General features: G+C 44.3%; 1 protein-coding gene across 4 annotated transcripts in view; it reads right to left on the bottom strand.

The window, feature by feature from the left end:
• Positions 1 to 20,179, bottom strand: part of ttn.2 (titin, tandem duplicate 2) — a 186,214-nt gene that overhangs the window by 92,507 nt on the left and 73,528 nt on the right. For 2 of the 4 annotated variants that reach the window (XM_055505204.1, XM_055505206.1), the window contains 48 exons: positions 19,824 to 20,102; positions 19,357 to 19,626; positions 19,139 to 19,278; positions 18,916 to 19,042; positions 17,803 to 18,069; positions 17,398 to 17,664; positions 16,940 to 17,203; positions 16,682 to 16,821; positions 16,372 to 16,498; positions 15,912 to 16,178; positions 15,508 to 15,774; positions 15,059 to 15,325; positions 14,450 to 14,589; positions 14,245 to 14,371; positions 13,061 to 13,203; positions 11,480 to 11,603; positions 11,125 to 11,391; positions 10,908 to 11,005; positions 10,647 to 10,815; positions 10,290 to 10,559; positions 9,947 to 10,213; positions 9,442 to 9,720; positions 8,865 to 9,273; positions 8,610 to 8,734; positions 8,264 to 8,530; positions 7,532 to 7,801; positions 7,155 to 7,454; positions 6,711 to 7,013; positions 6,369 to 6,556; positions 6,156 to 6,270; positions 5,734 to 6,021; positions 5,490 to 5,641; positions 5,133 to 5,280; positions 4,647 to 4,946; positions 4,156 to 4,443; positions 3,763 to 4,059; positions 3,435 to 3,621; positions 3,236 to 3,351; positions 2,851 to 3,150; positions 2,433 to 2,732; positions 2,234 to 2,339; positions 1,876 to 2,072; positions 1,496 to 1,801; positions 1,244 to 1,397; positions 1,034 to 1,158; positions 834 to 952; positions 574 to 754; positions 79 to 381 (listed from right to left, as the gene is read on the bottom strand). In XM_055505204.1, the coding sequence (XP_055361179.1) occupies positions 79 to 381; positions 574 to 754; positions 834 to 952; positions 1,034 to 1,158; positions 1,244 to 1,397; positions 1,496 to 1,801; positions 1,876 to 2,072; positions 2,234 to 2,339; positions 2,433 to 2,732; positions 2,851 to 3,150; positions 3,236 to 3,351; positions 3,435 to 3,621; positions 3,763 to 4,059; positions 4,156 to 4,443; positions 4,647 to 4,946; positions 5,133 to 5,280; positions 5,490 to 5,641; positions 5,734 to 6,021; positions 6,156 to 6,270; positions 6,369 to 6,556; positions 6,711 to 7,013; positions 7,155 to 7,454; positions 7,532 to 7,801; positions 8,264 to 8,530; positions 8,610 to 8,734; positions 8,865 to 9,273; positions 9,442 to 9,720; positions 9,947 to 10,213; positions 10,290 to 10,559; positions 10,647 to 10,815; positions 10,908 to 11,005; positions 11,125 to 11,391; positions 11,480 to 11,603; positions 13,061 to 13,203; positions 14,245 to 14,371; positions 14,450 to 14,589; positions 15,059 to 15,325; positions 15,508 to 15,774; positions 15,912 to 16,178; positions 16,372 to 16,498; positions 16,682 to 16,821; positions 16,940 to 17,203; positions 17,398 to 17,664; positions 17,803 to 18,069; positions 18,916 to 19,042; positions 19,139 to 19,278; positions 19,357 to 19,626; positions 19,824 to 20,102 (10,410 nt within the window). The remainder of the gene's footprint in view (positions 1 to 78; positions 382 to 573; positions 755 to 833; positions 953 to 1,033; positions 1,159 to 1,243; positions 1,398 to 1,495; positions 1,802 to 1,875; positions 2,073 to 2,233; positions 2,340 to 2,432; positions 2,733 to 2,850; positions 3,151 to 3,235; positions 3,352 to 3,434; positions 3,622 to 3,762; positions 4,060 to 4,155; positions 4,444 to 4,646; positions 4,947 to 5,132; positions 5,281 to 5,489; positions 5,642 to 5,733; positions 6,022 to 6,155; positions 6,271 to 6,368; positions 6,557 to 6,710; positions 7,014 to 7,154; positions 7,455 to 7,531; positions 7,802 to 8,263; positions 8,531 to 8,609; positions 8,735 to 8,864; positions 9,274 to 9,441; positions 9,721 to 9,946; positions 10,214 to 10,289; positions 10,560 to 10,646; positions 10,816 to 10,907; positions 11,006 to 11,124; positions 11,392 to 11,479; positions 11,604 to 13,060; positions 13,204 to 14,244; positions 14,372 to 14,449; positions 14,590 to 15,058; positions 15,326 to 15,507; positions 15,775 to 15,911; positions 16,179 to 16,371; positions 16,499 to 16,681; positions 16,822 to 16,939; positions 17,204 to 17,397; positions 17,665 to 17,802; positions 18,070 to 18,915; positions 19,043 to 19,138; positions 19,279 to 19,356; positions 19,627 to 19,823; positions 20,103 to 20,179) is intronic. The other 2 variants (XM_055505205.1, XM_055505207.1) reach the window with 2 other exon arrangements.

Raw genomic sequence — 20,179 nt, 5'->3', positions numbered from 1 at the left:
ACATATATAGTTGAGAAATTAGGAATGCACTGTACAAACAGAAGCTTCTCTTCTTCCACTGTCAGGCATTACACTTACTGCTGGCATCTGAGGCCTTAACAAACAGTGTGCTACGAGAGGGGTCACTGATCCCTGCTGCGTTTTCAGCTTTGACTCTGAAGGCATAGCTCTTGCCCTCTGTTAGGTCTTTCACAGTGTAGGACAGGACAGGCACTAGGAAGTTGTTGCACCGCTCCCAATTTTCTTTGCTCTTCTGCTGCTTCTCTAGGATATAACCCATGATTTTGGTGCCACCATCATACATTGGAGGCTTCCAGGTCAGGGTGATGGTACTGGAAGTGGGGTTGTGGGTCTCCACATCTACTGGTGGGTCAGGAGCATCTAGGATAAAAAATCAGTTCTAAGTTAGATTCCTTAGACAAAAAGTTTTAAATCATAAATAAAAGTGTTTTCTAAGAAAAATGAATGAAAAACGTCTACTATATTTTATGGATTACTATTAATACTTAATTTTTATAGTATAAATAATACTTTTTTCAAGATTAATATCAAACAGGAAACAAGAGATCTCACGTTTCTGGTCCTCAGCAATGACTGGATTGCGAAGCTCGATGAACTCTCCTCCTCCAACTTTGTTTATGGCCTGAACCCTGAAGTAGTACTCTCCGTTTGGGATGAGGTCTTTAACGGTCCAGCTGACCTTGTTCTCCCCAGACATTGTGTTGACATACGTCCTCCTGCCAGCCTCACGCCTCTGCACAGACAGGAAATTAACAGAAAATTTGAAAAATATCACTGCAGCTGAAAAATAAGTGTGTTCCACCATCTCAAACCTGCAGGACGTAGTGAAGGATCGGAGAGCCGCCATCATAGTCTGGGAGATCCCAGGACACCTTGCAGGAGCTCTTTGTGACCTCAGAGGCTAAAATCTCCTTACAGGGACCAGGAAGACCTGATAGAGATAAAGATATGTTTCAATTCCATCTGATGCTACTGTTGTAATGTCTTAAGTAAGTAATTAGCACTTAGGTACCAATGACTTTGACGTTGATAGTGGCACTAGTGGCTCCCAGTTTGTTCTCCAGAGTCGCTTTGTACACTCCAGCATCAGCGTGAATGCTTCTCTCAATCTCCAGATGACAGGAAGTGTACTCGTTGCTGTTGGCAAAAACATTAATATTTAACTAGATCTTAAAACAGCGATGACCTGCCTTGCAGACTTTCCTCTTTATGCTGCACTGACCTGAAGCTGACGCGTTCATCAGCCTTGAGCTCCTTGCCGTCCTTGTGCCAGGTGATTCTTGGTGAGGGAACAGCTCTGAAAGGAACTGGGATGTGCAGCTTCTCTGTCTCCACAACAACCAGGTCCAGAGTTTGGAACTCCAACGTGGGGTTACCTGAATTCACAGGAAGGACAAAATAACACAGATAAATTAATGCTATTAATAACTACTGCACCTACTGACATTCTCAGGGTAGTGTTAGTTCTTCTTACAATCAGAGTCTTTGGCAAAGACGTTCTCAGAGATGTCAGATGGTTCACTGACACCGACAAAGTTGATGGCCCTGACCCTCAGGATGTACTCCTTCTCAGGCACCAGACCCTCCTCTACATGGTATTTCAGCTCCTTTATTGGACGGGAGTTGACCCTCATCCACTTCTCGGTTCCAGCCTCACACATTTCAGTGTGGTAGCCAGTGATGGGGGAGCCACCGTCCCTCTGCGGAGGCTTCCAGGCGATGGCCAGGGAATGCCGGCTGGCTCCAGTGACATGCAGCTCAACGGGAGGTGATGGCACAGCTGGAGCAGACAGGACACACACATTTAGCTTCCAGAGGCTCTGCACGTTAATAGACATTTGGTCCTAGACAAACCTGTTGCATCTTCGATGGTAAGAATCTCAGTAGGTTCGCTTGGGTGTCCAACACCGGCCTCATTTTCAGCACAAACCTGGAACTGAACCTCTGTTCCTTCAATGACGTCTGTCACTCTGTACTTACAGTCTGAACCTGAGGTCTTTGCACATTTCACCCAGCGAGTTCCGAGCTTCTCCTTCTTCTCAATGGAATACCTGCCAAACAAGCAGGTTGTTTGAAACAATCAATGAATCACTAGAACGTATTAAAGATGTGAATCGTTTTCATGAGGTCATATCTTTGAATTTCAACAAAAGCAACTGATGAATGGTGTCTGACAGATATACAACACTTTGTTTGATAAAAAAACACTTACCTGAGGATGGGTCGGCCCCCATCATTTTTTGGTGCTTCCCACTGCAGGTCCACGTATCTTTTGGTCACAGCACTTACACTAAGGGCGTATGGTGGCCCAGGAGTCGCTGCAAAAATAAAAGCAATTTATTTAGGTTCAACAAGAAAGTAAAATAAATTAGTTACACTAAAAGTGACAACAATTTTTTTCTCCAACTTACTGAAAGTGTCTTTGGCCAACACAGAATCCTCTAGTTCACAGAACGGTCCAAGGCCCACAGCGTTCTCAGCAGCAACACGGAACACATAGAGTGCACCATCATTCAGTGGTGTCACGGTGTATTTCAACTCCTTTACTGTTGTGTCCACGGTCTGCCAGCCTTTACGCCTGACATCGCGCTTCTCCACCATGTAGTTGGTGATAGGGGAACCTCCATCACGCTCTGGGGCCGCCCACTTCAAATCAGCACTGTTCCTACTGATGCCGACAACCTCCAGCCAGCGAGGAGCCATAGGTGGATCTGAAGAGATTTAAAAAACGGTGCAATAATTCAACTGTGGCATTTGTTGAGTCTACTGTAAAGGAAATGTGCAGCATCATTAGACAGGTCAGTGTGTTTTAGACATGACTGTTCTTACTGATTCTCTCTTTGCAGAGCACTGGGTCACTGGGCTCACTGGGTTCGCTCTCTCCAGCTACATTAATGGCTCGCACCCTAAATGAATACTCCTGCTTCTCCATCAGACCCTTCAGGAAGTACTCCAGGAGGCTGATATTGTCTGCCACACGAATCCAGTCTGCTGTCCCGCTTTTCAGCATCTCAATGACAAAACTGTCGATCTTTGCTCCACCGTCATGTTCTGGTTTGGTCCACATCAGGAAGCATGATGTCTTAGCCACGTCTTTTACACTAGGCTTACCTGGAGGCCAGGGGGGATCTGGAATAGAATAGGTTGTTAACAACAAAAAAAGAATTATAAATAATGTAAAACAATTAGGGCTAATGGACTAATATGTTTGTACCGATAGGATCTTTAATGAGGATTGGGTCTGTCTCCTTGCTAGGTTTTCCAGTGCCAGCCAGATTCTCAGCTAAAACTCTAAACTTGTACTTCTTTCTGGAGGGAAGACCTTTAACTCTGCAGAGAAAAAATTTCATATCAGTGAAATAAAAGAAGCTTGGTGCAATTCTCCTATCAGTTGCAGACAGTGGAGCAGTTACCTGTAGTTAGTATCTTTGACTGGCAGCTTGTTGCACCTGATCCACTTGTCATGATCAGGTTCATATCTCTCTACCCAGTATCCAGTGATCGGGCTTCCTCCGTCCTCATCAGGCTCCAACCAGGTCAGAGTCACAGAGTCTTTGGCGATGTCTGAACCCTCCAACTTGTAGGGAGCTCCAGGAGTGTCTGAGGACAAGAGAGGAAGCAACCTGATTCTGACTCTTTCTTGTGACACTGTTTGCGAATCTGATGCATTCATTATTAAAGTTTCAGCAAGAAAACCAAATGTTTCAGTTCAAGTAATTCATGTGTTATATGTTTTTGTACCGAATGGGTATTTTGCAGTGATGGGTGGATGTTCAGCTGATGGCCCAACACCAAACTGGTTCTCAGCAAAGACTCTAAAGACATAGTCCTTAAACTTAATCAAGTCCACAGCTTTGTATGTGGTCTGTTTTATAGTAGAGGACAGTCTGTGCCAGATTGCGCTGTCACCAGCGCGGCGCTCAACAATGTAATTAGTGACTTTGGAGCCACCGTCATCTCGTGGGGGGTTCCAGGCCAGGAGGCAGGACTCATTGGTGACCTCAGAGATGTCGAAAGCAGCTGGAGGACCAGGCTTATCTGTGTGAGAAAAAAAATATATATAAAAAGATTGACAAAAAAAATAGGAAACGGAATTAAGGACTGAAGCTTCTTCATATTATCATTGGGTCTTACCAAGAATGTTGACATCCACAGTGGCAGTGGCTCGGCCGCTGCTGTTTGTAGCCTCGATAATGTATGTGGAGCTGTCATCTCTCGCAGTCTTGGCAATGGTTACAGTGGAGTGTCCTGGTTTTATCTCAATGGACACTCTATCATCAGGTTTAAGAACCAGGTCGGCCTTGGTCCACTTTATTCTTGGCTCGGGTTTACCCGTCACCTCTGCAGGAAGTTCGATCTTGCTGCCAGCCTTGGTGGTGAGACCAGCAAGCAGCTTAGAATCCAAGTGGATCTGTGGAGGTTCTGAATAAAACACAGGAACAGGGAGTTGATCAGAGGTTTGCAGTTTAAAAGATATTTAACAGAGAATTATTTTTTTTAATTTTATTAGGAAAGCGATACATATAGGATGTTAGTTATTTATTGTAACTAATTTCAAATTCATTCAGTCTAACATGTGAATCATAGTTCACATTCCTTGCATTTTAGCACACCAGTCGGGGTACCTATTGGATCAATGGCCTGGATCTCATCTGTGGCCTTGCAGGGTTGGCTGGCTCCTAGGCGGTTTAGGGCCCGGACTCTGTACGAGTACCACTGGCCCTCAGTCAGACCAGTAACCTGGCACTTCAGCTCAGGCACCATATCTCCGCAGGGCTCCCATTTATCTGCTCCTCTCTGGCAGCGGTCCACGTTGTAGCCTTTGATGCTGCTGCCGCCATCATACTTGGGCGGCTCCCAGGTGAGAAAGATGCCACTGGCTGACTTGTCTCTCCACTTCAGGTTCTCTGGAGGGTCGGGGACAGCTGGAGGAGAAATGATGGGGAAGTTAGAAAGTTCTCTAGAAGGTTAAAAAGGTTAAATCAAAATTTATTGTTTTATGAATCTGCTGGATGATGTCATTTGCTGCACAATATCAAAACTATGTTTGTGTTCAGAACCTACAGATTCACCCTACAAATTCAATAATTTCTGCTTTTAGTGTGACTCACTAGCAGGAGAGGAGACATTGACAGGCTCGTCAATGTACGCCGGCTCCCCTGGTCCACACTTGTTACAGGCGGTGACTCTGAACAGATATTCCTTCCCTTCAACCACGTCCGTGACAGTGAACTCCAGATCCTGGATACCTGTGGCCACCTGCCGAAGCAAACACAGAGAGAGACTTAAAAGTTTTCATTTGAAGTGGATCTTTACATTAGAGTGAATCATTAGAACCACAGTTTGCATTGGTACAATGTACAGTATGTTTTATACCATGACGTAAGTAAAAAGAGATGGTAGTTGTGGACCCTTGTCTAAACCTCTGCTTAACAGTGAATGACCTCTTTGGAGTACAGATCTCATACCTTGACCCAGGTCTTGCGGGACACGTCCCGTTTCTCCACTTGGTAACCGGTCAAAGGATTTCCTCCATCGTGTTCTGGAACTTCCCAGCTTAGGTGGACGTGCTGCCGGGTCACCTCCAGGACCTTAAAATCTTTTGGTGCGCTGGGTGATGCTGGAGAACATAAGCAGGATTATAGTGATACAGTACATAATTAGTGGGTAATTGATACCATGTTTTTATAAAATCATTTTTTCACAGCCCACCAATGACGTTGACATCAATGTCTCCAGAGACTGATGTGACATCATTCTCCAGTTGCAGGCTGTAGGTGCCTTTGTCTGGACGGATGCTCGGTGTCACAATCAGCTCCGTGAACGTGGACCTGGTGGTCACAGTGACGCGCTCATCAGCGCTGGTCAGCTCCTTCTCATTGAAGGTCCACTTAGCAATGGGGGTGGGGTATCCGGTGATAGGCACTCTGATGGTGAGAGGCTGAGGGACGATCACCTCAAGGCCATCTTTAAAAGCACTCAAGTCAAAAACTGGAGCAACTGAAGACGTGAAGAGAGAGTGAGATGTAAAAGGAACTGACACATTAAACAACAATTGATTTCTTAATCCATCTGTCAACTGTCAACAATATTTAAAATTAGCTGCTGGAGAAATGGTTCAGCATCTATCTTACAGTGTTGGTCATCAGCCAGTAGTGGTCCAATAGTGTTGGATGGGTCTGAGACTCCAGCAGCATTCTCAGCAAACACTCTGTAGTTGTACTTGGTTCTGTACTTCAGACCAGAAACCTGAAAAGAAAAAAAAACGTATTACTTAAGTTACTTCTTAATAATGAGGGTGAAGCAGACACTATAGGCCTCTACTGCTGAGATATTTTCATATGTACCTTATACAAAAGTTCGGGGCAAAGACGTGCGTTGCAGCGAAGCCACTTGTCAGTGCCATCCTCACAGCGTTCGATAATATATCCCGTGATAATGCTTCCTCCATTCTTCAGAGGTGTCTCCCATGTGAGCTGCACTGAGCTCTTGTTCTGGTCCTGATAAAACAGGTTCAGAGGAGGACTGGGAGGCTCTGCAGAGAACACACACACAGTCAATAAGTGTTGTTTCCACCTCTGATTTTACTTATGATCTTTTGTGTTTCATTAGGACGATAGAGCTAACATATACTGTAGTATCTACAGTATAACTTTTTTCTAACCAGTCATTATCATCCCCTAACTCACCGATGGGATCCATGATCTTGACAGGCTGAGAGGCAGCACTGGGCTTTCCGATGCCGGCTTTGTTTTCGGCTTTGACTCTAAAGATGTACTCTTTGTTCTCAATGACATCATTGATAATGGCGGTGAACTCGTCAGCTCTAGTCACCTGGACAGGTGACCACTTCACAGACGTTCTGTCGCGCAGCTCGATGATGTAAGAGGTGATGGGAGAGCCTCCATCTGACTTAGGAGGCTCCCAGGAAACAGAACAGCCAAACTTTGTGATGTTTCCCACAATCACATTCAGAGGTGCTTCAGGAACATCTAAAAAGTGGTACAGAAGAGAGGAAACCCATGATGGAAGGGAAGTTCTGGCAAGAGATGATGTAATAATCTACTTATCATCTTTAGTATAAGTAAGTAAATGTTGGATTGTGGAAATAAAGCTGTAAAAAGCTTTCTTACCAAACTTATTCTTGGCCTGTACAGGTTTATCAGTTTCTACATTGGGTCCACTGCCAACTCGGTTTCGGGCACAGACTCTGAACAAGTACAAGGAATCCTTCTGGAGGCTGGTCACTGTGTACTCAGGACTCTCTGCATGGTCGGTGGCCAAAGTCCACGTCTTACGCTTCACATCACGTCTCTCCACCACGTAGCTGATCACTTTGCTGCCCCCATCGCTCTCAGGCTCCTCCCACGCCAGGCTTACCTCACCGTCTGCGGTGTCAACCACCTGCAAGTTTTTCACAGGCCCAGGAACATCTGGAGAAGAGACAAGGGCATCAAGATGACATGGTGCACAGGTTTTTGTCATTATGACCCAGGTTTAAAAAACTCACCAATGACGTCCAGGGTGAGGAAGGCCTCTCCTGTTCCATGTTTGTTCTTGATAATGATTTTGTAGCGACCTTGGTCTGACTTTTTCGGGTCTTTCAGCCGGTACTCTGTGTGGTCAGCGGACGTGTAGATGTTTTCTTTAGGCAGGCTCGTAATGTTGTATAGCCAGTCGGCCTCTGCCTGTGGGTAGGCACTGTAAGGGACGGTCAACACGATGGGTTTCCCAGCATCAGTGACATAGCTCTGGCCTGTGGTCTTCATCTGAGGCACAGCTGCAGGAGAGCAAGGTCTTAGGTTTTACACTCATCCAATCATTTCTACAGTCTTTTGTAGCTCTATATTGGTCTTCACCACCTCCTGATATTTAGAACAGTGATTAAGTAGTAATATCTTTGCTGTTGGACTATTGCTGTACAGAGTTCCTTCCAGCTGCATCCTAACACTTAACATGTTACCAATAATTATAAGCTAGAAGGATACAAAATGTGCATGAAGTGACAATCTATGAATTTGGATTAAAGTGTATGACACAAACTAATAAGAATTGATGTGAGTGGATCTTACATTGAGAACAGATGTGGCAGCCGCTGACAGACCAAATTAAATTGTACAGTAATTTTATGAATGTTCCAGTACCAGTGTCCATCATTGGCTTAAGCTTAACAGCTTAAGAAGATCCATGAATGATGATGCCATAACAAAACATTAAAATGTGTAAAACGCACAGTGCTCACCTGCCAGCTCCAGCTTGGCTCTGGCATCTTTGTCTTTGACCATGAGTCTGTATTCTCCCTGGTCTCTAGGCCTAATCTCACAGACCTGCAGCCTGTGGATTTTACCCTCGCTCATCATCTGGTATTTGTCTCCCTGGACAACTGTCATATTGTTTCTCAACCACTTCACCTCCACTCTGTCCTTGTTGAGCTCCACCTCAAACACAACATCTGATCCTGGAGGCTCAAATGCATCCTGCGGTGGCCTGATGATCTCCACTGGGATCTCTGCGGGACAGAACAGATGCAGGAAGAGGGAACCAGAGACAGAAACCACTTCATTCACGGACAATGCTGAAGAGCTCACCCTCAACAAAGAGCCTGGCTTTGGATCGCTTCTCGTCCACACCGCAGGCATATTCGCACTCATCATCTGGCCTGCACTCCTTAACCCGCAGGGTGCACATTTTCCCATCTCTTTCAAATGTGTATCTAAGACAAGCACAAAGGGTTAAACATGGGTTAGTCAGACACAAGGCTAAATTAGTAGCCATGACATGCACACCAAAAGAATAAGACAAATGTGTGACACTATAAAAACGGTGGACGAACGATGATGTACCTGGGTCCTTCTCTGATTTCCCGGCCATTTCTGTACCACCTGACATCGGCCTTCTCCTTGGTCAGTTTACAGGTGAACTCTGCATCATCAAACTCTGTGATGGTCTGGTCCTTGAGCTGCATGGTGAAGTCTGTGGGTGCCTCACTGATAATCAGTTCTGCAGTGGACTTGCTGTCTCCAGCCACAGCAGTGTACTCGCCTTCATCAGCTAGTGTGCAGTCTTTGATAGTCAGCGTGTGCTTTTCTTTGTCCACTCTGTAGACCACGTGTTTGTTCAGGGTGATCTCTTCTCCACCCTTCATCCATTTGAGAGTGGCGCAGGGTCTGTTGACTTTACATGAGAAGCTTATTGTCTTCTTCTCCTGAGTGTCAACGTCCTCCAGAGGAACCACGATCCTTAGACTTTCCTCTGAAAGACATAACAGACAACAATATCACAAAACCTCAGTTAACAAAGCATGAAATCAATTGGACCAGATTTTATGCACAAAATTGTGAATGTAGAAGATGAAAATCTACTTTTCTGAGCTCAAACAATTAAACCTATATCAGTGTAGCCCCTGCATTAACCACTAACCTTTGACTATGAGGCTGCCGGAGCTCTTAGCCTGTTCTCCTCTCTGATTGCTCAGGTTGATGGTGTAGCTGGCTTCGTCAGCCTTCTGTGCATCTCTGATCCTCAGGCAGAAGACGTTGTCTCTCTGCACCATCACGTACTTGCTGCTCTCAAACAGTATCTCCTCATTCTTCAGCCACTTGGCCTTCGCTCCGTCCTGGTTCACCTCACAGTTCAGAACAATCTCCTGACCTTCTTTGGCCTCTGTGTCCTTCAGAGGCGTGATGATCTTAAGTTTCTCTGCAAGAAAAGAAAACACCCAGTGAGATCAGTGAGTAAACTAACAACAAAACGAACGAAACAAAGCAACAAATATATTTTATTTAATTTTATTTATATTTAAAAAGTTTGTTTTTCAGTGTTTGAGCCTCTTAGTCCTGATAATGAGTATTGTTATGTTTTACAATAAAGGCATCATGCAGATTTCATTGCATTTATACATTTCTAAGTTCAAATTCAGGCTTACCGCGCACGGTGAGCTCAGCGCTTGCTCTGGTTGGTCCGATCATCACTAAATATCCCCCCTCGTCTTTGAGCTCACAGTTCAGGATGACCAGTGTTCGTTTCTTGCCATCACTGACCATCTGGTATTTGTCTCCCGCTTCCAAGTCTATCTTGTCTTTCAGCCATTTGACTTCGTAGGTCTCCTTGGACACGGAGCAGGTGAACTCAGCCTTCTGACCTTCCACCACCTCCTGGCTCTGAGGCCTAGAGATGAACTCAGCAGCAAGTTCTGACACAGGAGGACAGATCAGGGGTTAGAGCTGAAACACTACCCCCTTTAGAAATGGCCTTTTATCTCTGCTTACCATTAACCTTGAGGTTTCCGGAGGTTTTGATGTTAGAACTCAGTCTGCAATTGTACTCTCCAGCATCAGCCATTCTCAAGTCCTTGATGAGGACAATTCTCCGCTTTCCGTCTACAATGTGTTCGTAGCGGCCGCCCTCTGGCAGCTCCTCATCTCCTTTGTACCAGGTAACATCAGCGCTGGGTTTTGAGATCTCGCAGATCAGCTTCACGCTGTCCGTCTCTGTTCCTTCCACACTGGACAGGTTCTTGGTAAACCTGGCCTCTTCCTCTGTAAAAAAAAGAACAGAAGTCTCAGACTGAGCTACATCAATATATTCTGACACTATGCATTTTTGTTCTCACTGTTCTTTCGTACCAACAACAGTGAGCATGCCAGAGGATTTGGAGGTCTTTGCATCACATTCGTATTCAGCTTCATCTTCAAACACAGATTTGTGTATGAGGAGGATGTGCTGTCGACCTTGAGCAATAATTTCATACTTCTTCCCCTTTCTGATTTCACTTCCTTCCTTGAACCAGCGGACCTGTGAGGCAGCAGGCAAGAGGAGGTATTGGAGGACTGATAGTATTTTGTTTACAGTGCTTCTAAGCAGACACATGGGACAGCAGTTTTCACCTTGGCGTCCTGTCTGGAAACTTCACACTCAAACCTGGCTGATTCCTTCTCTTTGACCTCAACATCATTGAGCGGCTTTGTAAATTCAACATGTGGAGCTGTTGATATTGGGAAGGGAAAGTTAAAGTGCTGATGACTTCCTCTACAATGTAAACTTCCCGTAGTTACAGCAGATCTTGTATTTAGCACAGATTTAATTTTCTGCTTGAGGACTCACGTTCGACACTGAGGAAGCAAGAGGTTTTAAAGTCTTTAGCATCACAAGCATATGTTCTTGAGTCATCAGGAGTGCAGTCGTGAATGACCAGCGCTCTCTTGTGGCGGTCAACAATCATCTCGTACTTCTTCGTCTTGCGGATCTCCTGTCCATCCCTGAACCATCTGACCTCTGCAGCCTCTCTGGAAACCTCACACTCAAGTGTGGCGGTGGTTGCTTCCTCCACCGTTTGGTCTTCCAGAGGCTTGGTAAACTCCACTGCTGGCTCTAAAAACAGTATGAAAACAGTTCAGATCTCCCCGAGGTCAGCAAATAAAAGGTCACCATGACAAGAACATCAGTGGAGATGTCCTACCTCTGACGATAAGATTGGCCTCGACCTGGAAATCTTTGGTGGTGAGTTTGACTTGTCCAGCTTCATTCAGCTGGACGTCTCTTAGGGTCAGGCTGTGGACTTTACCCTCTGCCTTCAACACCACCTGTCAGTTTCAACAGAGCTAGGATTTAAGGTTTTATTACGTAACTATCACCCAATGATGGGTATGTCCAGACTCAGACCAAGGTCTGTCAGTTCATTCCTGGGCTTTAACAAGGCTCTATGCATTCAGGATATATAACAATGTCCAAAGGTATAAAGGCTGTCAGTATTTTGGGGAACACCTACCTCAAGGTTTTAGAGCAGAATCAGGCAGACTGTGGATTTTTATTAGCCCTGGACAATGTCTGAGAGGCTCAGGTGATAGAGTTGTGTTGAAAGTGTCAGCTGAGACTTGATAGTGGGAAACTGATGGAGGCAGCTGCTTTGCCTTCCTGACCTAATGTTCATGACCTCCAACACCTGACGATTGATTTTACAACCCTGTACTGTACTGACTGCATTTCACAGCCTACAGTCACATAACTAACTGAGGAGGCATTACAAAGCACACGATATGAAACTATCATAAACATTTATTGGCCTTGAAGTTAAATAAACATGTTACAAGACTTCTTCTTCTTCTTGAATGTGAGATCAGGTTATTTAGAATTTTCTCATCAATCGAATCATCTAATGTGAAAACAGTTTGTTTGTTTAAGTTTATGTTTTTTTGCTGCTACGTTGTACAAGTCGCCAAACAGAATGAACTTCTAGTAAAGTAAACTTGGAAACTTACAGGTGACAATATTTAACTGTTGCTTTAATGATAATCAACTTAATAATATTTAATATACTCAACAATTTATTTAAGATAAATATTTAACTGAAGCTTGTGACAATGATGATGTTTAAACGCGTTCTGCTGGAGGTGTGTGTAATAACAAAAGTAGCTAATAATCACCCATAAATTCATTGGATGACAGAAGCCTCAATGTTAAAACACTAATTACCTGAAATGGGGCAACTGATGTAGCATGTGAACCTCAGCTTCCAATAAATACAGTATTTAACAAGCAGTAAAACACATTTGCACAACCTAGAACGGGATCATGTATCAGGGCTCTCAGCTTACATCCCATAATTAAACTAATCCTGGATTTCCACTGGACTTTACTTTAGAGCCATTGTAAGCTGCTGTTATTTCACAGTGAGACGAATTCACTACAAGCAGAAACAGTAAGAGCACATGGTGAGTTTAAAGCTAAGGCTGTCAGACAGCTCTTGTTGCCACCTGCCCTGCATCTCAAACTCCTGCAGCTGTTAAAAATAACCCTGCAGAAATGCTTGCAGAGCAGAAAAGCTTTCCTGTGTTATCCCAAAAGCAGGATCGAATGCTCTGCTGGAACCAGCAGGCCCTTATATGAAGACAGATTTAGGATGGAGCAGCCTGGGGAAAAGACAAGGACGGGGAAAGCCTGGCCAAAAACCATTAATAGCTCTGGACTCATGCAGTGTCTATAGTGAACTGGATCTGAAGTGAGTCACTGTGGTGCAGAACTCAGGTGTGTTGGGACTTACTCTGTCACTCAGTTCCAGCTTTGAACCCTCCAGGAACCACTCGACAGCGATGCCTTCATATGACAGCTCGCACTCAAAGGTTGCAGTCTCCCCAGCCGTCACTGTGACATCCTTCAGAGGCCTCACCAAGCCGATTACTCGGGCTTTGGATTGGGGAGAAGACATGGTTAGTCCCCCTGAACCAGGTCAATAGATCCAAAAGTCCCCAGAAAGAAACGGTTAATCCTCAGTGGCTAATCCTCATGGTGTGGCTGAGGTGAAGCCAGGCCCCTGGAAGCCCTCACGATAACTAAAGCCAGCTACTCTGGGACTTGGCACTGGGGGGCTAAGCTCATTACCATACGACCTTCCGTCACATGTGTATGGCTGGTACCAACCAGTAGGAGATAGGGTCATATCCTCCTCCCATGCCAACCCCCGCAAACCTGCTCTAGATAAGGTATGTGGCTTCCAAAATAACTAAGCATCCTGATTGGCTGAGAGCCTATCTCCACCAAACTCAGGAGAAGCAAATCTGCTCCTGTCAATCACCAGCCATGAATTTTCCAGTAAAAGGAGAACGTAGAGCTCCTCACAGAAGCTACCCTATGTCGACATTATGGTTTTAGAAATCCAAAATCCAACACATGAGCTTGGACCTACAAACACAGAATTTACAGCAGGGTTTACTGAATTAAAGCCTTTTAACAGCCAGTTAAAAACACCTGGCAACATTGCTGACACTTTCCTCAGAGAGCTGTCACCATCTGCTATGACTGAAACACTAGCACAAAGTCTGTCTGAGAGGAAACAAGCTTTGGTTCTTTAAGGTGATACAACTTAACATATATATTTTAAGAGTACAGGTTTTGAGAAGCCAGAAGTTTGTTTCCATATTTAAAAAAAATAAATGTAAGGTTTAAGGTGAAAAAACATTAAAACCCACAGAATCATTAGCTCAGAGCTGATTTAACATTATTCTCCTAACAGTTTAACAGAAAGTTGTTCAAATCTCCTCCTTCACTTAAACAGCTTTTACACTACATTAGTATGTCCTTAAATATGACAGAATTGTTTGTTTCAACAGGATGATGTCAGACTGGTCCTCTGGAGGGGATGTTTGGTGGTTTGTTTTTTTTGGACTCTCAGACCAGGTGTCATCACATTATCTGTGTTTGAGAAGCTGACATTGTCATTTCTGTCACCTTTGACCCTGAGCTGAGCTGAGGATTTGGCATTTGCTGCAACAAAGGCAACACTTCCAGCCATGCCCATCTTGCAGTTGAACAGGATCAATATGTGTCTCGTTCCCTCCTTTTTGATCTCCACATCCTGAAAACAAACAGCCTCAGTTCGAACAAGTGGAGCTGTATTTATCTCATGTGTGATCATATCACCGTTTCATCTTACAGGAGATGGGTGAAGTGTCTCTCCCTTTAGTTTCCAAGTAGCATGAAGGTCTTCCTCTGAAATCTCTGTCTCGAACTTGGCTGTCTCCATCTCTATTACCTCCACACTGTATAGTTGTCGAACAACTTTGATGTTCCGCTCTGCAGACGTTTAACAAGAGTTTACAGAAAACCAAGATGAAGATAAAGCTGATGGAAAATGTCTGAAGGAAGGACTTGAGGGAGGACTTCAAATGGCAACGGGACACAGAGTTAACAGACCGATGGAAGACGCACAGCAGTCATGAAGTCAGTAAGCGAAGACCTGATGCTCTAATTTAGAGCGACTTACAGTTTGTGCAAAAGCAGATTTAGAGGTTGGCACAAACCCAAGCTGAGAACATTCGGCTACAACAAGGAGAAAATGCTTAAACACAATACCACTGTGTAAAATATGTTTTACTTCAATCAAAGTTAATTTGTCCTTTTCTCCAAGATCTAATAATAAGTGACCAGCATTGAAAACAGCAGACGTAATAAAGGGACGGATGCTGATGAGCAGCGGCATGGACAGAGGTTGTGGTATGGCCTGTTTCTCGAAAGGGGCGGCCCATAACGCCGTAGATTTTACCTTCGATGTTTAGATGTGCTGTGGTTTTATCGGTGCCACAGTCGCAGGTGTACACGCCCATGTCGCTCTTTGCTGCCTTCTTGATGACTAAAATGTGCTTCTTGCCTTCATATCGAAAAAGAATATTCTTGGAAGCAAATATCTCTTTCCCGTCTTTGAGCCATCTGACCTCACCAATGGCCTTGCTCAGCTCACAGGACAAAATCACCTCATCCTTCTCTACAGCTGTGTAGCTCTGGAGCTTTACTGTGAAGTACAGGTCGCCCTCTGCAAGGAGACACACCAGGTAAAAATACAATAAGCCTGTAAAACCACAAATGAAACCCTAAAATCAAAAGCACTAGCATTCACTTGGCCCTTAAGAACAAATGGCCAAATGTCTCATTCCTAACATTCCTTTAGTTTTTCTACTCTTCTGCATCTGACTCCTTGTAGAAAAAGATTCTAACCGAGCACAGTGAGCATGGCTTCTGCTGTCGTGCCCATGGCCTCCACTCTGATCATGGAGGTGTCGTCGATAGTGACCTCCTTGAAGGCCAGTGTGTAGACCTTTCCATTCTCTGACATTTGCACCACCTTGCTGGGGTGCAGGCGGATGTCATTCTTATACCAGGTGACGGGAATCTTTTTGTGAGAGAGTTCAATGCTGAACTCTGCAGTTTCACGTTCCTTTACAGTCACATCTTTAATTGGCTTAATAAACTTGATGCGAATACCTGACAAGAAATTATACAAATAAGATGTAAGAATTTATTAGAATGACTGATAAGTCTGATGGTTGTTGTGGTGAAGTGTGGGCTGACATTTACGTTATTCCTATTCAGCTAAACTGACACAGTTAGACACTCTTTACCTTTAATAATCAGCTTTCCAGATGTCCTCTTATCTTCACACTCAAACATATATTTGGCTTCATCCTCATATTTGGCAGATTTTAAAATAAGAGTGTGTCTCTTTCCCTCCACTAGCAGTTCAAACTTGTCATCACAGGACAACTCTTGAGATCCTTTCAGCCAACGGAAGCTTTTGGGTTCTCTAGAGAGTTCCAGCTCAAACTTTGCCTCATCCTGTTCAAACACTTCAACATCAGCCAGCGGTGTAATGAAAGATACTGGGAGCTCTGTTGAATCAGAGAAATTAAGTCAACATCCAGCCACAGTGCCTTGTTTACACGGGTAAGGGCAGTTTTGGTTGGGTATTTTCATGTAAGTTACTGTAGATAGACAGTATCGCTCTAAGCAAGCGAAGAGCACATCCCCCCTGCCTCTCGTGGAATCATGTTACAAAAGTTTAAAGTAAATGAGGCAGCTCACCCTTCACTTTCAAGTTAGCAGAACATTTAGCATTGGCTGCAGTAAATGCCACTTCACCAGTTTGAGGCACTCTGCAGTTGTACAAGACCAGTGTGTGTTTGGCTCCATCCTCCACGATCTCTATGTCCTATAGACAACCAGAAACGTAAGTATCTCAATCAAAAACAGGCTGGTCCTAGTAAGATTAATATGGTAGCTACTGTGTACATTCTTATTCCTCATCTCTCAGCCCTGATGGGTACATAACAGAAGAAGAAAGGCAGCCACATACTGAAAGAAATGCGGCAGAGATAGTGATAAGGAAACCTACAGCAGATGGACAAAGGATGTCTCCATTAAGTTTCCACTGGCCGTGAACATCGTCCTCGCTGAGCTCAACCTCAAACCGAGCGGTTTCACCGTCAAACACCTCAACACCATAGAGCGGACGAAGCACCCTAATGTGGCGAGCTGGAGACAAAAGTCTTACTGAAGACATTGAATATACGGGTCACACACTGAAAGAGGTGGAGTTGAGACGGACAAACTGAAGAAAGAAGGCAGTAGACTCAATGTAGTCTGATTTTACCTTCGATGTGAAGTGTCGCTGTTGTCTTGTCTGTTCCACAGTCACATACGTACTGTCCTTTGTCTTTGTCACCAACTTTTTTGATTACCAATGTCCTGTGCTTGCCCTCGGCCTTAATGGTCCTCAGCTTAGAGGCCTTGATTTCGGCCTCGTTGTGGTACCACATAACATCGACGTTTTTGCTGATCTCACAATCTAAAGTCACCTTGTCTTTCTCCACTGCGGTATAGTCCTGCAGCTTAAGTGTGAAATACGGGTCTCCCTCTGGAAGGTGAAAAGTGTTGTGTGACTTGACTTTACAACACAAATGCAACATGGTGTACAAAACATAGACGACAAATGACAGGAACACAGATGAAACACAGACGCACAAACTGTGTCCTGAATACACAGTCAGATGATGCTGTGGACCCAAATGCAACAGACAAACGGGACACCGGCTCTAATGTTAGTTTTACCTATGACCGTAAGGTTGGCCATGGATGGAATTCCTTTGGCCTCCGCCTTAATTTGACAAATATCATCTAGAGTCACTTCCTTTATTTCTAGAACATGCTTCTTTCCATCCACATGAGTGACCACTGTTCTGCTCAGATGGATTTTGGTGTCATTTTTGTACCAGGTGACAGGGATGTTTTCATGAGACAGTTCCAGCTCAAACCGAGCTGTCCTGCCTTCTTTCACAGTTTGGTCCTTTATTGGTGAGATAAACTTGAGCCTGATACCTACAGTGTTATTAGTAAAGCATATTCATATGAGTAACTCATACAGGAAACAACCAACTCAATGAACATAATCATAACAATCAGTTATCGTCTTGTGCTCTTGATAGTGAGGTCCAGTAACGGAGGTCTGAGACTTACCCTCCACTGTGAGTCTGGCTGTGCATGTTTTTTCCAAAACCTCAATCCGGTAATCTTCCTCATCATCAAACTCACAGCAGTTTATGAGTAATATGTGTTTTTTTCCATCATCAATAATGTCATACTTTTGATCTGGGGTGATGATGTCACCACCTCTGTACCACAACACTTTAGCAACATCCTTTGTGATGGTGCATTCAAACTTAGCCTGCTTTTTCTCTGGGACCGACACGTCTTTCAGTGGGAAAACAAAATCCATTTCGATTTCTGGGTTAAAAAGTGACAACATCAACAAAAAACAGTTATAACACAAGGGTCCGGAGCTAGTCACCAGATTTCTAACTCCAATCCATGCACAGAAAAAAAGCAATTCTGACGAGACCAGAAGACATGAACAAAGCAATGACAGCGTGTGGCTCCCCGTGTCCCATCCCTTCGCCTTCTCTGGTCTTGTGCGAAGCGAGCATGTTAATTGGCACTGCTGATCGGCGGGTCGGTGTCATGTAGTTTTCTCTTCTTATCATACAAACTGCGGCCATGAGCGATAAACATGTTGCCTCAATTGGCTTGTCATCTTCAGGTCACTCCTGGTCTGGAGCACAGTTCTGACCTTCATGTTGTTAAGAATAAGAATAGTTTACTTTTCCACAGGAGTTAATAATGTCATTCCAGTCTTGAGGCTTTCAATGACACGGATTCTTCATATTTGTAACATTCAGCAATAATTTCCTCAGTGGCTCTGGGAGGAATCTTCGTTTTCAGGTCTCTCTTTTTTGTAGGAAAACTCAGAGTGACTGATCAATCAACACAGAGCTGGTGTCAATCAATAAACTGTCCCCGACATAAAAGATTTGAAGAACAGACAAACATACATTGCGATATAACGGACAAAAAATCAACAGAACAACATTTGGCAACTGGAAATAGGTGAGGTCCAACATCTTCCTGAGTTGCACCTGTCTCACAAATGATCAAGCCTAATATATAAAGATCTAAGGTCCGCCCTCATGTGCTGTTAAGATTTATTTTACCCTACGAACCTTACACCTTTATTTTCACAACAACCAAAGTACACCACTGATGCTTAGGCCGGATGGGTGAAGCATTAATTACCTTTGACGTTCAACATGGCACTGGTTGTGGCGTTCAGGGCCTGGTAGGACACTTCCCCAGCCTGGTCCAACTGGCAGCTTTTCAGCGTGAGCCTACGTACCCCACCGTCCATTTGGATGTCACACGTCTAACAAATACATCACAGCACATACATCTTTAAAAGCTTGATAAATTAAATGTGTGGAAGTAGAGCCTATGCGATAGGTTCATTTGTCAGTCGTACCGGGGATCTGGTCAAAACCTCTCCTTTGAGCTTCCACTCGCCTGGAACATCATCCTCAGAGATATCAGTCTCAAAAATGGCATCTTCCTTCTCAGTCACCTCAACACTGACAAGGGGCCTCAGGATCTCAGCCTCCCGCTCTGAGGAAGAACTTGCATTAGTGCTCACAAACAGCTACATAAAACATGCCTTAGTGAAAGTAAGGTAAACAGTTAAACCTCCTAGAGTTAGCTTTGCCATGTAGATGCGTCCCTCCACCTCCAGGGCATATTCTGCTACGTCATCAGGCTGACAATTCTTGATGGTGAGCGTTAGTTCCTTTCCATCCTTCTTGACCTCAACCTTGTCGGAAGGCGTAACCGCATTCTCTCCCTTGAGCCACTTCCAGTTGGGGGTGTCCCTAAAGAGCTCGCACTTAAATGTAGCTTTGGCCTTTGGTTTCACATGCTGGTCCCTCAGTGGTTTCACAATCCAGTCCTTAATTATTTCTGTGGGAGCAGAACATTAATTAATCAGTTTTTATTGTACTATTAGAAACAATGTGTGCAACTGATAAACTCGGCCTGATCAAACCAAATTAATTTTTTAATTGCAGTAACTTCGAAACCACAAGTATCTAAAATCACTTCCATGTCATCTCATTGATAGTATGCAGTGACATGTGGTAAAGTATTTGAAGCCTTACCAATCACTTTGACGTTTGTGCTAGTCTTGACCTCCTCCTGGCCAGACACTTCACAAGAATAAGCCCCAGCATCCTCGTCGGTGGAGCTTTGGATGGTGATAGCATGCTGCATCCCAATAATGTTTATCTGTATCTTGTTGTCCTTTTTCTTTAGAACTTCACCGTTCTTCTTCCATGTTACATCTCTCTCTTTATTTAATTCACATGTCAAGTACAGAGGCTGACCCTTCAGTGCTGACGTCTCCTCCTCCAGCTCTTTGATCCATTTCACAGGCAGCTCTGGGTAGTTAAGAAACCATGAGCACAGACGCTATTTCTGGTTCGTAAGAATATGTATTGGGCTAGAAAAAGATATC

This window comes from Betta splendens, chromosome 21 (genome assembly GCF_900634795.4).
Source record: "Betta splendens chromosome 21, fBetSpl5.4, whole genome shotgun sequence".
NCBI lineage: Eukaryota > Metazoa > Chordata > Actinopteri > Anabantiformes > Osphronemidae > Betta > Betta splendens.
This window is presented reverse-complemented; position numbering and strand designations above follow the sequence as displayed.